This window comes from Ornithorhynchus anatinus, chromosome X1 (assembly GCF_004115215.2).
Source record: "Ornithorhynchus anatinus isolate Pmale09 chromosome X1, mOrnAna1.pri.v4, whole genome shotgun sequence".
Lineage (NCBI taxonomy): Eukaryota > Metazoa > Chordata > Mammalia > Monotremata > Ornithorhynchidae > Ornithorhynchus > Ornithorhynchus anatinus.
The window spans coordinates 124,776,746-124,794,404 of NC_041749.1; the positions used below are offsets into that span (position 1 = coordinate 124,776,746).

The 17,659-nt window shown below is 47.5% G+C and overlaps 1 protein-coding gene across 1 annotated transcript; it reads left to right on the forward strand.

Moving 5' to 3' along the window:
* Positions 1-7,213: 7,213 nt before the first annotated feature.
* On the forward strand, positions 7,214-14,752 carry CKLF (chemokine like factor). Its single transcript, XM_029049960.2, has 4 exons — positions 7,214-7,526; positions 8,557-8,715; positions 10,040-10,126; positions 14,382-14,752. Exons 1-4 carry the CDS (start codon positions 7,311-7,313, stop codon positions 14,475-14,477), a joined length of 558 nt encoding a protein of 185 aa, XP_028905793.1. The 5' UTR covers positions 7,214-7,310; the 3' UTR covers positions 14,478-14,752.
* Positions 14,753-17,659: the final 2,907 nt, after the last annotated feature.

Sequence of the window (17,659 nt, forward strand, 5' to 3'; positions counted from 1 at the left end):
TGGGGGAGTGCAACAGAGTTAGCAGAGATGCTCCCTGCCCACATCGAGTTTACAGTCTGGAAGGAGAGATAGACATTAATGTATATAGTAATTTATAATATGTAATTAGAAGATGGGTACATAAGTGCTGTGGGGTTGAGAGTGGGATGAATTTAAAATGCCCAAAGGTCACAAATCCAACAGCATATGTGAAACAGAAGGTAGAGGGAGCCGGGGAACAGAGGGCTTTATGGGGGAAGTCCTCTTGAAGGGGATGTGACCTGAATAATGCTTTGAAGGTGGGAAGAGTGGTGATCTGGAGCATATGGAGAGGGAAGGAGTTCTAGGCAAGGGGGAGGTCGCAGGAAAGGGGTCGGCAGCAAGATGGAAGAGATAGGGCACAACCAATCAATCAATCCTATTTAATGAGCACGTACTGTGTGCAGAACACCGTGAGAAGCAGGGTGGCTTAGTGGAAAGAGCACGGACTTGGGAGTCAGAGCTCGTGGGTTTTAATCCCGGCTTCGCCGCTTGTCAGCTGAGTGACTTTGGGCAAGTCACTTAACTTCTCTGTGCCTCAGTGACCTCATCTGTAAAATGGGGATGAAGACTGTGAGCCCTACGTGGGACAACTTGATAACCTTGTATCTACCCCAGCGCTTAGAACAGTGCTTGGCATATAGTAATTACTTAGCAAATGCCATTATTATTATTAATAATAATAATGTTGGTATTTGTTAAGCGCTTACTATGTGCAAAGCACTGTTCTAAGCGCTGGGGTAGACACAGGGAAATCAGGTTGTCCCACGTGGGGCTCACAGTCTTCATCCCCATTTTACAGATGAGGGAACTGAGGCACAGAGAAGTTAAGTGACTTGCCCACAGTCACACAGCTGACAAGTGGCAGAGTTGGGATTCGAACTCATGACCTCTGACTCCAAAGCCCATGCTTTTTCCACTGAGCCACGCTGCTTCTCTATTATTATTACTAAGTGCTTGGGAGACTACAATACAACAGAGTTGGAAGATACATTCCCTGCCACAGGGAATCCAGAGGAGGAGACAGGCATTAATATAAATAATGGGCATGTACATAGTATTGTGGGGCTGAGGAAGGGTGAATAAAGGGTGAAAATCCAAGAGCAAGGGTGACACAGAAGGGACTGGGAGAAGAGGCAATGAGGGCCTAGTCCGGGAAGGCAAAGTGAGTAAGATGGTATTAGAGGAGCCAAGTGTGTGCCGGTGGGCAGGGCCGTATTAGGAGATCAATTAGTGAGGTGAGGTAGGATGGGATGAGCTGATTGAGTGCTTTAAAGCCCATGGTGAAGAGTTTCTCTTGGATGCAGAGGTGGATGGGCCGTCACTGGAGGTTCTTGAGGAGTGGGGAGACATGGACCGAAACTTTTTTCAGAAAAATGATCCGTGCAGCAGAATGAAGTATCAACTGGAATGGGGAGAGACAAGAGGCAGGGCGGACAGCGAGGAGGCAGGTGCAGTAGTCAAGGCATCCAGTCAAGTCAGGCAAGTCGTCAAGCTTATCTCGCTGCCAGCCTCTCGCCCACATCCTGCCTCTGGCCTTGGAACACCCTCCCTCTTCATATCCGACAATCACTCTCTCCACATTCAAAGCTTTATTAAGAGCACATCTTCTTCATGAGGTCTTCCCTGACTAAGCCCTCAATTCTTCTTCTATTTTTTTTTTAGTATTCGTTAAGCACTTACTATGTGTCAAATATTGTTCTAAGTGCTGGGGTAGATACAAGTTAATACATGAGAAGCAGCGTGATACATGACAAGCAGCGTGGCTCAGTGGAAAGAGCACGGGCTTTGGAGTCAGGGCTCATGAGTTCGAATCCCAGCTCTGCCACTTGTCGGCTGTGTGACTGTGGGCAAGTCACTTAACTTCTCTGTGCCTCAGTTCCCTCATCTGTAAAATGGGGATTAAGACTGTGAGCCCCACGTGGGACAACCTGATTCCCCTATGTCTACCCCAGCGCTTAGAACAGTGCTCGGCACATAGTAAGCGCTTAACAAATACCAACATTATTATTAATTCGTTTAGACATAGTCCCAGACCTGTATGCGGCTCACAGTCCAAGTTGGAGGGAGAACAGGAGAGAACAGGAGAACTGAGGCACAAAAAGTGACTTGCCCAAGGTCACACAGCAAGCATTTGGCAGATCCGGGATTAGAACCCAAGTCTTCTGACTCTCAGGCCTGTGCTCTTTCCACACTCCCTTCTGTGTCACCCTTGCACTTGGATTAGAACTTGCACCCTTTATTCACCCCTCCTTCAGGCCCACAGCACTTACAAACACATCCATAATTCATTTATTCATATTAATGTCTGTTTCCCCCTCATGGGCAAGGAACGGGTCTACCAACCCTGTTACATTGTTGGTGTAAGAGGGGAGAGACTAGAGGCAGGGAGGTCAGCGAGGAGACTGATGGAGTAGTTGAGATGGTATATGGCAAGTGCTTGGACCAGCGTGTAGCAGCTTGGATGGGGAGAAAGGGATGGATTCTGGAACTGTGAAGAAAGAACAGACAGAATTTGGTGACCGAATATGGTGGTTGAAAGAGAGCGGAGTCAAGGATAATGACAAGGTTGTGGACTGGAGAGACGCGGAATGTGCTAGTGTTGGAAAGAGCATGGGCTTGGGAGTCAGAGGTCGTGGGTTCTAATCCCAGCTCCACCACTTGTCAGCTGTGTGACTTTGGGCAAGCCACTTAACTTCTCTGGGCCACAGTTACCTCATCTGTAAAATGGGGATTAAAACTGTGAGCCCCACGTGGGACAACCTGATTCCCCTGTACCTACCCCAGCGCTTAAAACAGTGCTTGACACATAGTAAGCGCTTAACAAATACCATCATCATCATCATCATCATCAGCGGCATGGAAAGATTGCAGGACTGGGAGTCAGGAAGCCTAGATTCTAATTCTGGCTCTAATAATAATAATAATTGTGGTATTTGTTAAGTGCTTACTATGTGCCAGGCACTGTACTAAGCGCTGGAGTGAATACAAACAAATTGGGTTGGACACAGTCCCTGACCCACATAGGGCTCAGGATCTTAATCCCCACTTTGCAGATGAGAGAACTGAGGCACAGAGAAGTGAAGTGACTTGCCCAAGACCACACAGCAGACAAGTGCGGGAGCCGGGATTAGAATCCATGACCTTCTGACTCCCAGGCCTGGGCCCTAACCACTACGCCACGCCTCTTGCCTGCCGTGTGACTATCAAGCACTATCAAGCACTTAGTAAGTGCTCAATAAATATGTTTGATTGATTGATTGACATATACCCAAAATTCCACCTTGCCTATCGTCTAACAGTCCATGAGTCAGGTAGAGTGGACCAACTGCACCCTCAAAACCATGCCAAGGAAATACATTTTGGAGTGTCAGGAATAGGCCATCAGAGTCCCAATAATGCTCCTGGCTCTGAGGGGATTTCAGTCAGAGCACCCAGTGTTTCTCCCTTTGAGGCAATGACTGGATGGATGAAGCAGATGCCCAAACATCTTGATAACCCCACTAGAGCCACTGAAGTTGGCTCCTGCCAAAGAGAGATGGCTAAAGCAGAGTTGAGATTCTAAGCTCCTCGAGATAAGGGACCATGTCTCTTACTCATTTGTACTCCTCCAAGTGCTCAGTATAGTGCTCTGCACTGCGTAGATGCTCAGTAAATACCACTGGTGGATGGATTGGTGAGGATTGACCCACAAGTGTGGATAAAGACCCAGACAGATTCATTCATTCATTCAATTTGTATTTATTAAGTGCTTACTTTGTGCAGAGCACTGCACTAAGCACTTGAAAAAGAACAATACAACAGTAAACAGTGACAATAATAATAATGCTGGTATTTGTTAAGCGCTTACTATGTGCCAAGGACTGTTCTAAGCACTGGGGGGGTGGGGATACAAGGTGATCAGGTTGTTCCGCGTGAGGCTCACAGTCTTCATCCCCATTTTACAGGGGAGAGAACTGAGGCCCAGAGAAGTGAAGTGACTTGCCCAAAGATACACAGCAGACAAGTGGCGGAGCCAGGATTAGAACCCATAACCTCTGGCTCCCAAGCCTGGGCTCTTTCCACTGAGCCACGCTGCTTCTCTGCCCACAAGGAGACAGATGCACCCAAGTCACCACACTGAGACGTCAATCGCATCCTGTGAGTGGAGATCCGCTCTTTTCCTTCTTCACGGGGGTCAGAATAAGAAGAAAGGGTTCATTCGATTCATTCAATCGTATTTATTGAGTGCTTACTGTGTGCAGAACACTGTATGAAGCGCTTGAAGGGTTCTACACCATAGCAGATTTATTAATAATAACAGAACGTGTTCAGCACTTACTGTGTACTAAGCGCTGGGGTAGATAGAGGTTATCAGATCAGACCCAGATCCTGTCCCATGTGGGGTTCGTGATTTATACTATCCCCATTTCTGTCATTCTTAATTTACTTAGCACTTACTGTGTGCAGAGCACTGTACTAAGCACTTGGGAGAGTACAATGTAACAACGGGCGTACGGTCTAGAAGGGGAATCTTACAGTCTAGAAGGGGAGCTTACCCTGACTAAGCCCTCATTTCCTCTTCTCCCACTCCCTTCTGCGTCGCCCCTGCACTTGGATTGGAACAGTAATAATACTAATAATTATGGTACCTATTAAGCATTTACTCTGTGGACAAGCACTGTTCTAAGCGCTGTGGTAGATACAAGTTAATCAGGTTGGACACAGTCCCCTGGCCCACCCGGGGCTCACACTCTTAGCCCCATTTTTTACAGATGAGGGAACTGAGGATAAGAGAGTTGAAGTGAGGTCACACGGTTCACACACCAGACCTGTGGGAGCCGGGATTAGAACCCAAGTCCTTCAAACTCCCAGAGCAGTGCTCTATCCACTAAGTCACGCTGCTTCTCGTGTACATATCCGTCATTTATTTATTTATATTGATGTCTGACTCCCCCTCTAGAGACTGTGAGGTCGTTGTGTGCAGGGAATGTATTGTTTTGTTCTGTTTTGTTCTGTTTTCTGTCTCCCCCGGTTAGACCGTGAGGTCGTTGTGTGCAGGGAACGTATTGTTTTGTTCTGTTTTGTTCTGTTTTCTGTCTCCCCCGTTTAGACCGTGAGCCCGTTGTCTGGCAGAGATTGTCTCTATCTGTTGCCGAATTGTCCATTCCAAGAGCTTAGTACAGTGCTCTGCACATAGTAAGCGCTCAATAAATACGATCGAATGAATGAATGAATGTATAATAATTATGGTATTTGTTTATTTGAGTATAGTGCTTACTATGTGCCAAGCACTGTTCGAAGTGCTGGGCCGATACGTGCTCAAGAAACGCCCTCGATTGACCAATTGCTTTCACAGACAATAATAATAATAATGTTGCTATTTGATAAGCGCTTACTAGGTGCAGAGCACTGTTCTAAGCGCTGGGGTAGATACAGGGTCATCAGGTTGTCCCACACGGGGCTCACAGTTTTAATCCCCATTTTCCAGATGAGGCCACTGAGGCCCAGAAAAGTGAAGTGACTTGCCCACAGTCCCCCAGCTGACAAGTGGCAGGGCAGGGATTCAAACCTATGACCTCTGCCTTACAAGCCCGGCTCTTTCCACAGAGCCACACAGCTTCTCTACAGGATGAGGAGAGCGGGGCCCAGAGAGGGACAGTGACTTGCTCAAGGGCACTCGGCAGACCGAGGCAAAGTCAGGATGGGAACGCTTTACAACTCTCATAATATCCCTGCTGGATTATTGTGTCAACCTTCTTTCTGATCTCCCTTCCTCCTGTCTCTCCCCGCTCCAGTCTATTCTTCACTCCGCTGCCCGGCTCATCTTCCTGCAGAAACGCTCTGGGCTTGTCACTCCCCTTCTTAAAAACTTCCAGTGATTGCCTATTGACCTCCGCACGAAACAAAAACTTCTCACTCTAGGCTTCGAGGCTGTCCATCCCCTCGCCCCCTCCTACCTCTCCTCCCTTCTCTCTTTCTCCTGCCCACCACGCATGCTCCGCTCCTCTTGCCGCCCACCTCCTCACCGTCCCCCGTTCTCGCCTATCCCGCCGTCGACCCCTGGCCCACGTCCTCCCGTGGTCCTGGAATGCCCTCCCTCCTCACCTCCGCCAAACTAATATAATGTTGGTATTTGTTAAGCGTTTACTATGTGCAGAGCACTGTTCTAAGCGCTGGGGGAGATACAGGGTCATCAGGTGGTCCCACGTGAGGCTCACAGTTAATCCCCATTTTCCAGATGAGGTAACTGAGGCCCAGAGAAGTGAAGTGACTCACCCACAGTCACACAGCTGACTAGTGGCAGAGCTGGGATTCGAACCCATGACCTCTGACTCCCCAGCCCTACTGAGAGCTCACCTCCTCCAGGAGGCCTTCTCACACTGAGCTTCCCCTTTTCCCTCTGCTCCCTCTCTGCCCCCTCTTCACCTCCCCTCAGCTAAGCCCCCTTTCCCTCTGCTCCTCCCCCTCTCCTCAGCACCGTGCTTATTTGTATATATATTTATTTCCCTATTTATTTTGTTAATGAGGTGTCCATCCCCTTGATCCTATATATGGTGATTATGTTGTCTTGTTTTTGTCCGTCTCTCTCCCCCGATTGGACTGTGAGCCCTTCACTGGGCAGGGATGGTCCCTATCTGTTGCCAAATTGTCCCTTCCAAGCGCTTAGTACCGTGCTCTGCACCTAGTAAGCGCTCAATAAGTACTACTATTGAGTGAATGAATGAACGTTGCCCTCCTGACTCCCAGGCAGGTGCACTTTCGGCTAGATAATAATAATAATAATGTTGGTATTTGTTAAGTGCTTACTATGTGCAGAGCACTGTTCTAAGCGCTGGAGTAGATACAGGGTAATCGGGTCGTCCCACGTGAGGCTCACAGTTAATCCCCATTTTCCAGATGAGGTAACTGAGGCCCAGAGAAGTGAAGTGACCCGCCCACAGTCACCCAGCTGACAAGCGGCAGAGCCGGGAGTCGAACCCATGACCTCGGACTCCCAAGCCCGGGCGCTTTCCACTGAGCCACGATCTTAATGTAGGTCGGAGGGGGGGCACCGCGGCCGAGAATTTGTCACCCTGAGGCCTCCTGAAATGCTCGAGGCTGGTGAGAGGGCGGGACCCGGGACGGGGGCGCGAGGACACTGGGTGGGGGGAAGCAGAGGACCGTTGGTTGCGAAAACGGGAAAGCGCGTGGCGCGGGGGAGCAGAGGGCGGCACGCGAGGGCGCCCAACTGAGGAGAAGGCGGTTGGGGCGTCGCGCGGAACTAAGGATTAGTCGCCGCCTCAGTCCCTGAAGGGCAACCCGCCGGCACCATGAACCCCGTCTCCAACCCGCCCTCGCCCCACCCGGGCGCCTCGGAGACGGGGCGATGGAACTGGAGAAAAATCTTTGGAGGCAACCCGCAAGAGGGGGGCGGCGAGGAAGGTCAACGGCCCGCGGGGCGCCTCGAGCAGGAGTTGGCGAAGATCCGGGACAACGGCAAAGAGTTTTTCACCTCAGTCCGCGGCCTCCTGAAATGCGCGAGTCTGGTGAGAGGGCGGGACCCGGGCGCAGGGCCTTGGGGGGGCGGGAGGGGAGAGAGGGGCTGGTGGGGGGCGGGCGAAGGGGAGGGGAGAAAGGGGCAGGGAGGAGCAGCGGGGAGGAGTAGGAAGGGAGAGAGAAGGGGAGGACAGAGAAGGGGCTGGGAGGCTGGGGGAGGGGCTGAGACGCGCTGGGATGGGGGAGGAGGGGGCAATAATCATTCATTCATTCATTCACTCAATCGTACTTATTGAGGGCTTACTAGGTGCAGAGCACTGTTCTAAGCGCTTGGAATGGACAATTCGGCAACAGATACAGTCCCTGCCCAGTGACGGGCTCACAGTCTACTCGGGGGAGACAGACGGACAAAAACAAGACAACGTAAACACGATAAATAGAATCGAGGGGATGTAGACTTCATGAACAAAATAAAGAGGGTCATAAAAATATATACAAATGAGCACAGTGCGGAGGGGAGCGGAAGAGGAGGAGGAGCAGAGGGAAAGGGGGGGGGGGGGGCAGGGAGCTTAGCTGAGGGGAGGTGAAAGGGGGGAAGGGGGAGGGAGCAGAGGGAAAAGGGGAAGCTCGGTGTGGGAAGGCCTTTTGGAGGAAGTGAGCTCTCGGTAGGGCTTTGAAGAGGGGAAGAGAATTAGTTTGGAGGAGGTGAGGAGGGAGGGCATTCCGGGACAGCGGGAGGACGTGGCCCAGAGGTCGACGACGGGACAGGCGCAGAGCAGAGGAACTTGCCACCCCTCCCCACCCCGAAGAGAATAATGGCCCTTAATGGAACCTGGGTACTCGAGTTAAAGCCCTTCAGTCATCAAGCCCTTTGTCGTTTAGCCCGTGAGCCCGTCGTTGGACAGGGGTCGTCTCTATCTGTCGCCCAATTGTCCGTTCCGAGCGCTTAGGACAGTTCTCTGCACACAGTGAGCGCTCATTAAGTAGGATTGGATGAATGGATGAATGAACCAAGTGTTATCATAGAAACATTTCGATAGCCAAAATGTTACTGCAATCAATGTTGTGTCTTTCTTTCAGGTTTTGATCTTGATAGCATTAGTCTTTTTTATCACTTCAAGAGCCCACGAGTCGTTCATAGCAGTCGTAGCTTTGGAGCTGATCATCGTTCTTTTTCTCATTATAGCATATGTGTTAGGACTTGACAAGCAGATAACATCTTTATATTGGCCTTTACTTGTAAGTGGTTTGGTTTTTTTGCCCCCCCCCCCAAACTTTTTCCAGACAGTAAACTCTTCGCCTCCAAGCTCTGAATATAGCTTTCCTATAGGAAATAAATCAAATTTGATAAGTAGCCCGAGTTGATTTATGTGTGGAGAATAGGCTGAACCACTAGAAGCAGCGTGGCTCAGTGGAAAGAGCACGGATTGGGAGTCAGAGGTCATGGGTTCTAATTCCAGCTCTGCCACTTGTCAGCTGTGTGACTCTGGGCAAGTCACTTCACTTCTCTGTGCCCCAGTTGCTTCATCTATAAAATGGGGATTTAGACTGTGAGCCCCACGTGGGACAGCCTGATTACCTTGGATAAAAATAAATGGTGGTATTTGTTAAGCGCTTGCTATGTGCAAAGCACTGTTCTAAGCGCTGGGGGATACAAGGTGATCAGGTTGTCCCACGTGGGGCTCTGTAAGTTACCCATTTTACAGATGAGGTAACTGAGGCACAGGGAAGTGAAGTGACTTGCCCAAAGTCACATGGCTGGCAAGCGGCCAAGCCTGGATTCGAACCCACGACCTCAGACTCCCAAGCCCAGGCTCTTTCCACTGAGCCACGCTGCAGCGCTTAAAACAGCGCTTGGCGCATAGTAAGCGCTTAACAGATGCCATTATTATTGTTATTACTCATAAAACACTGTAATCCTTTTCTTCTCAATCAGTATTCATCATTTACTTATTTATTTCTATCAACGTCTGTCTCCCGTTCTAGACTGTAAGATCGTTGTGGGCGGAGATCTTGTCTACCAACTCTGTTATATTGTACTCGCCCAAGCGCTTAGCGCAGTGCTCTACACGCAGTCAGCGCTCAGTGAATACGGTTGAATGAATGCGGTCTCCCTCAAGTGGTGAGCGACAAAGTGGACCAAATTCGGTATATCAAGAACACAGACAGAAATAAACCACTAGGGGTCACTGTGACTCAAATATTGGCTCCAATATATCATTCATTCATTCAATCGTATTTATTGAGCGCTTACTATTCATTCATTCATTCGATAGTATTTATTGAGCGCTTACTATGTGCAGAGCACTGTACTAAGCGCTTGGATTGTACCAATCGGCAATAGATAGAGACAATCCCTGCCCATTAACGGGTTTACAGTCTAATCGGGGGAGACAGACGGACAAAAACAAGACAAGTTAATCATATCATGTGTGACGGCAATAAAAATTCAGCTCACGTAGCTTAAATTGGTCAAATGAAATATCTTTAGGCAGCCGGTGTTCCAGTGTTTCGCATTTACATCTGATTGCATTTAAAAGTGACTTCTCTTTTGGGTTTTCAGGATGCTATCAATTCTGTCGTTACTGCCCTGTTCCTTTTGATTGTGTCCGTGTTGGCAATGCTCAAACTTGAAACCATACCAGCGGGGGTAAGTACAGGGCTTTGTTAGTTTTATCTGCCTGTTAGATCACCTCTGACCATGCTGCCTCTCCTGCTGCTGCTGCTGCTGCTGCTGCTGCTGCTGCTGCTGCTGCTGCTGCAGCTTCCAGTGAGAACTGAGGTAAGGGGGTGGGAGGGCATGGTTGGGGATTCCTGGTTCACTGCCTTTTTTTTTTTAATGGTACTTAATAATAATAATAATAATAATAATGTTGGTATTTGTTAAGCACTTACTATGTGCAGAGCACTGTTCCAAGAGCTGGGTAATCAGGTTGTCCCACGTGAGGCTCACAGTCTTAATCCCCATTTTACAGATGAGGGAACTCAGGCACAGAGAAGTTAAGTGACTTGCCCACAGTCACACAGCTGACAAGTGGCAGATCTGGGATTCAAACCCTTGACCTCTGACTCCCAAGCCCGGGCTCTTTCCCTTGAGCCACGCTGCTTCGCACTGAGGCACGCTGCTTCTCACAAGCACTAGTTAAGCACTTACTATGTGCCAGGCACTGTACTAAGCACTAGGGTAATAATAATAATAATGTTGGTGTTTGTTAAGCGCTTACTATGTGCAGAGCACTGTTCTAAGCGCTGGGGTAGACACAGGGGAATCAGGTTGTCCCACGTGGGGCTCACAGTCTTAATCCCCATTTTACAGATGAGGTAACTGAGGCACAGAGAAGTTAAGTGACTTGCCCAGAGTCACACAGCTGACAAGTGGCAGAGCTGGTATTTGAACTCATGACCTCTGACTCCAAAGCCCGTGCTCTTTCCACTGAACCACGGTTGCTTCTCGTGTACAAGGGTAGATACAAGATCATCAGATTGGACATAATCCATGTCCCACAGGGGGCACACAGCTGTTCTTCCCATTTTACAGATAAGGTAACTAAGGTCCAGAGAAGTTAACCGTTCACACAGCTGACAAATGGCAAAACCGGGATTAATAATAATAATAATGTTGGTATTTGTTAAGCACTTACTATGTGCCGAGCACTGTTCTAAGCGCTGGGGTAGACATAGGGGAATCAGGTTGTCCCACGTGGGGCTCACAGTCTTAATCCCCATTTTACAGATGAGGGAACTGAGGCACAGAGAAGTTAAGTGACTTGCCCACAGTCACACAGCCGACAAGTGGCAGAGCTGGGATTCGAACTCATGAGCCCTGACTCCAAAGCCCGTGCTCTTTCCACTGAGCCACGAGAACCCAGGTCCTCTGCCTCCTAGGCCTGTGCTCTATCCACTAGGCCATTGCTTCTCAGGATGTAACCACTGGACTAGGGTGATCAGTGAGGGGCAAGGGCAGTAAGGGAGATGCCTTGTGTACCAACGGGATGGAAATAGGGTAAATAATAGAGCCCTGAATGATCTAGAAGTAAAAGAATCTGGAGGGATGCAAGTGCTGGAGAGGAGGAAAGCACACTGAAAGTGTGCGCAGAATTTTACTTAAAAAGCCCAAGGTGACCACAGTGCCTGCAGCACCGTAGACAAGCTGATGGTCTCAGGGGATAGCGACTGTGGTAGCCAGTGCGTTCTTCACTGTCCACATTTGCCAGCTTTTTTCAGGATTCCTGGTGAATCTAAAAATAGACTATGAAATTATAATTGTATTCATATATTCCAAGGCCATGCTACTCGAGTAAAGCCACAAACAAAATGGTAATATTAAATGTTCTCAATGAAAAGCCATCAAAGTTCTTTTGGCCTCGGTGCCTTCAATATGAAACTTGCATCATCTATTTGCTTGTGTCCATCCCAGCACTTAGTGGAGTGCCTGGCACATAGTAAGCACTTAACATTTACCATCATTATTATTATTATTGTTATTAATCGTGGTTCTGCCACTTACCTGCTGTGTGACCTTGAGCAAATCACTTCTCTGTGCCTCAGTTCCCTTATCTGCAAAATAAGGATTTAACACCTGTTCTCCCTACTGCTTAGACTGAGTCCCATGAGGGACCTGATTATCTGATATTCATTCATTCAATAGTATTTATTGAGCGCTATGTGCAGAGCACTGTACTAAGCGCTTGGAATAAACAAGTCGGCAACAGATAGAGACAGTCCCTGCCGTTTGACGGGCTTACAGTCTAATCGGGGGAGACAGGCAGACGAGAACAATGATATCTACCCCAGCACTTTGTACAGGCTCGGCACTAACAGATACCCCAATTATTATTATCAGCCAAATCTAAAATGTTGAGGCCAAAAAAAAATGTATGGTTTCAGCAAAATATTCTTTGAGAACACTGCTCTGAAGCCATCTTAAATGACCTTTGGCTTTTTATACGGAGAACAAGAATGTAGATCCTTCATCCTATTGGCAACTCTGACAATAACCCCACATCATAGGAAATTATTTAGCCTCCTGTCCTAGAGACATTTCAATAAATCAATCACATTTATTGTGCACTTACTTGGTGCACTGTACTAAGCGCTTGCGGGGGGATGTGTCTGATCATTGTTGTATTATACTCTCCCAAGCGCTTAGTACAGTGGTCTTGCACACAGTAAGTGCTCGATAAATATGATCGAATGAATGGATAAATAATCTCTGCCCTCAGAGACCTTACAATCTAACGGGGAGACAGACGTCATAGTAAATTGCAGTTGGGGGGAAGCAACAGACTATAAGGAACTATACATAATAATAATAATAATTATGGTATTTGTTAAGTGCTTACTATGTGTCAAGCACTGTTCTAAGCGCTGAGGTAGATACAAGGTAATCAGGTTGTCCCACGTGAGGCTCACAGTCTTAATCCCCATTTTACAGATGAGGTAACTGAGGCAGAGAGAAGTTAAGCGGCTTGCCCAAGGTCACACAGCAGACAAGTGGCGGATCAGGGATTAGAACCCACGGCCTCTGACTCCCAAGCACGGGCTCTTTCCACTAAGCCAGGCTTAGTTAAGTGCTGTGGGGAGGGGGGCGGGGTGCATAGCAACGTGCTTAGGCGGTACGGATTTAAGTGCCGAGGCCATGCAGAAGGGTGGGACAATAATGAATGATCTTGCCTTTTTCGATCCCTCTGTGGCCCTGGGCTGGGCCTCCAAGGGGTCCTCTGGATGCAGGCAGAGGGTAACAGTAATAGAAGTAGTGATGTAGTAATAATATTTTAAAGTGCTTACTGTGTGCAGAGCACTGTTCTAAGCTCTGGGGGAGAATCCCCAGGTGGGAAATTAGACACGGTCCCTGTCCCTTGGGGGGCTCACAATCTAAGAAGGGTAGCCCAAGAGAGTCAACACTCTTGGCCAGAAACCCCCAGTCAGGGGAACTCCCAGGTCAGTTAAGAGGTAGGCGGGATGATGCATTTCCCCCGCCAAAACTGCCCTGCGTGCGCATCGCCCCCCAACTTTTCGGTTTGTCAGGCCCTCTGTGCTGAATTTTGACAGAAAGTACTAGTGATAAACCACCTTCCAATTCAGGTACTATGGGAACTCTTAATGCCCAGGTGCATGCCACAAACCTTTTCTGACCCGCCATTACCTACTTCAACAAGGTTTCCAAGAATTCACATGGGAAATATGGCACTGTTGCCTTCGCATTTTCAGAGGAAGGCAGCTGAAGTTGTAATGCAAAATATGAAAAGGACCCCAATTTAAATAAGTGTTTAAACTCTGGCTTGTGTTGCTCTGTGATCATAGGCAAATCATTAATTTTCTCTCTGCCTCAGTGATCACTCTCAAATGAAGAGTGATACATGCCCAGTATGGGTATCTTCTTCCCAGAGATAAAAAAATCAACCATTGTGCCTTTCTGTGTCTTTGAACCTAAGTTCAAATGGGCCAATTTAACAGCAAAGTTGAAAACCAGTTTTAGAGAATCCATATGTCTTCATGGTGCTGATGAGATCTGGTCTGTTAGCTAGTTTAGTTTAGGAGGATTGAGTCATGACAGTTTTATCTCAGTTTGGCATGGGGGAGTGGAAAATTAGTTAAGCTGGAGACGGGAAAACTTTGCTGTGGACAACTTGACTGGCTTGGGAGGCCACCCTCTAGACAGCTACTTCCTGGAGGTGTTGGGTAACTCCTTGTTGACAGTCTAAGGGATCTTCCTGTGCAGCGCAATCCTGGCTATAATGATAATTTAGCAGTTACATTGGTTTGCCCTGTGCAGATAGTCCAGATTTCCCTTTCCATAGAGACTCGGCCTACATGGCATGAAGTTTGACGGTGAACATATCACCTTACTGTGAATGGCAAAAATAACACAAAAATCTCTTCTTTTGCTCTTTTTTTTCCCACAGGTCTTTTGTCTTCTGGCAACACTTGTTTGCACTGCAGACGGTGTAATTATGATCAGGAATCTTAGCCTTAATCCAAGTAGACCTCCTGAAAAATAAGTGATCATTTTACCACAGTTTGGTTCATCTGGGGTTCCTGAAGTTCAGGGCATGGGCCCTAGCACATTTCTATTTTCTAAATGTTCTTCTAAGAAGTTCAGCTTTTCATCTAAACACCAGATGTGTTTATATTTGTGAAAAGCTTTTCAATTAAACTATTCAAATTTAAGTCTTAAAACTAAAATGGATTCCAATGTTACTTTAGAAGAATTTAATAAAAAAACTGGTTTTGATAGAATTTAATAAAAAACTGGTTTTGATTTGTGCTGAACAGATTTTGGATTAATGAGCTTTATTTCTTAGAGAGCAGGGGGCCACTCAATCAATCATGTTATTTATTAAGCATCGACAGAGTGCAAGGCATCACGTACTAAGCAGTGGAGGGAGTGCAGCAGAAGCAAGACACACGTTCCCTACTCTCAGTGAGCTTCCTGTCTATGAGGGGGAGACAGGCGGAGAAAAATGTGTAGGGGTAGGAGGAAGAACAAGGATCTCACAGGGTTAGCACTGACACAGTGCCCTCCAGTTCAAGGATGATGATTTCAGTGGTGAGATGGTATCCGTGGAGGCGTGTCACTGAAAATCTCTCGGGCACTTGGGCCCATGGGACTAATCAGGGATCTTTTCTGACCCTTTGCTACTTGCGATGAACATTGTTCAGACACTAATAAGAGGGGAAAGGAATTGTGTTTGCGGAAGCGGCGTGGTCTAGTGGGAAAAACATGGGCCTGGGTCTCAGAGGACCTGGGTTCTAGTCCTGGCTCTGCTTCTTATCTGCTGTGTGATCTTGCACAAGTCACTGAACTTTTCCGTGCCTCAAATTCCTCATCTGTTAAAATTCATTCATTCATTCAATAGTATTTATTGAGTGCTTACTATGTGCAGAGCACTGTACTAAGCGCTTGGAATGTACAGTTCGGCAACAGAGACAATCCCTGCCCAGTGACGTGCTCACAGTCTAAACGGGGGAGACAGACAGCAAAGCAAAACAGAACAAAACAAGACAACATCATCAAGATAAAGAGAATCATGGAGATATGCACCTCATTAACAAAATAAATAGGGTAATAAATAATATATACAGATAAGCACAGTGTTGAGGGGAGGGGAAGGAGGAAAGGCAGAGGGCGGGAGGGGGAGAAGGGGAGTGGGGGAGGAGCAGAGGGAAAAGGGGAGAAATGGGGATCCAATGTCTGTTCTCCCTCCCCCTTAGATCGTGAGCCCATTGTAGGACAGGGACTGCATCCAATCTGATTAACTTGTATCTACCCCAGGCTTAGAACAGTGCTTGATACATGGTAATACTATTACTGTTCTTCTTATTATTACTGTTATCAACGTTATTACCAGTAGAGCAGGATGAAATTGCCAAATAGATCACTAATAAAAAAAATCAAAAATATATCCATGCACATAAGCACTGAGGACAGGAATAAAATACCAAAGTGCTAAGGGTGGTGCGGGGCGGGGGGTTGGGGGGGAGTTGGTAAGACTTGACTGCTTGTTGGACATGAACTGGGGAAGGCTTCCTGAGGGTAGTGGGAATTTAAGAGAGCTAAGGAAACTCCGAACTTGAACACCAAATACTGCTAGTTACTACTAACTGCTGGATAGCATTGACAGAACACAGAAATGAAAAAGTCAAATAAGGGATTATGAATATTTTTACTGTACCGGCAGAGTTACAGTGAGTGGAGAAGAATCAGAGAGAAAGGAAAATGGCAGAGAAGCAATTTGGCCTAGTGGAAAGAGCACCAGCCTGGGAGTCAGAGGGCCTGGGTTCTCATCCCAGCTCTGTCAATGGCCTGCTGGGTGACCTTGGGCAAATCACTTCACTTCTCTGGGCCTCAGTTTCCTCATCTGTAAAATGGGGATTCAATGCCTGTTCTCCCTCCTACTTAGACTGTGAGCACCACGTGGGACAGGGACTGTATCTGACCTAACAGATCTATCCCAGCGCTTAGAACAGTGCTTGACAAATATTATCATTATTATTATTGATCCCAAAGCATCCAGATCAAGAATTAATTCATTCAATAGTATTTATTGAGCGCTTACTATGTGCAGAGCACTGTACTAAGCTCTTGATATGTGCAATTCCCAAGCGCTTAGTACAGCATGGGAAGCAGTGTGACTCAGTAGAAAGAGCCCGGGCTTGGGGGTCAGAGGTCATGGGTTCGAATCCCGCTATGCCACTTGTCAGCTGTGTGACCGAGGGCAAATCACTTAACTTCTCTGTGCCTCAGTTCCCTCATCTGTAAAATGGGGATTAAGACTGTGAGCCTCATGTGGGACAATCTGATTACCCTGTATCTACCCTAGTTCTTAGAACACATAGTACATAGCACATAGTAAGCGCTTAACAAACACCAACATTATAATTATTATTATTATTACAATTCGGCAACAGATAGAGACAATCCCTGCCCAATGAGGGGCTCATAGTCGAATGATTTCACATGGATACAGAATCCCCAGTTGGGGGATCAAATACTTGGGAAGCAGCTTCGTCTAGTGGATAAAGCCTGCATGGCCTGGGAGTCAGAGGTCCCGGGTTCATTCATTCAATCGTATTTATTGAGCGCTTACTGTGTGCAGAGTAATTCTAGTCCCAGCTCTCCCATTTGTCTGCTATTTGACCTTGGGCAAATGTCTTCACTTCTCTGTGCCTCAGTTACCTTATTTGTAAAATGGGGGTTAAGGCTGTGGGACCTGGACCATGTACAACCTGATTAACTTGAATCTCCCCCAGTGCTTAGTACAGTTTCATTTTAAAAAAAACCCAAAAACCAAATAGACCAAAAGAAAAACTAAGTACTTACTCTTCCCTCCTTTGTAGGTGGGAATTTTAGGTGACATTTTGGATCACTGACCACAAGCTTTTTCCTGGTTTTCTGGGTTGCCCGTAATGGTGGCGGATATAACATTTTTCTTGTAGGAGGAGAGGAAGGAAGTGAACCACCTCTTTTACAGAGCTCCGTTTCTCACAGATGAGTGCTGTGACACGGTGTGTGGTCGCAGTGTCTGTGTTACTTCAACCTCAAAGCCCTAAAAACCCGGCTGAACTCCCAGATGAGAGTTTGGTTACATCAACTTGAAACAATGGTACAGAGCTCTTTTGGGCCGGAATCACCCATCCGTGGTTGGCCTGGTTGGTCTGGAGAAAAGCGCTCTGGGCTATG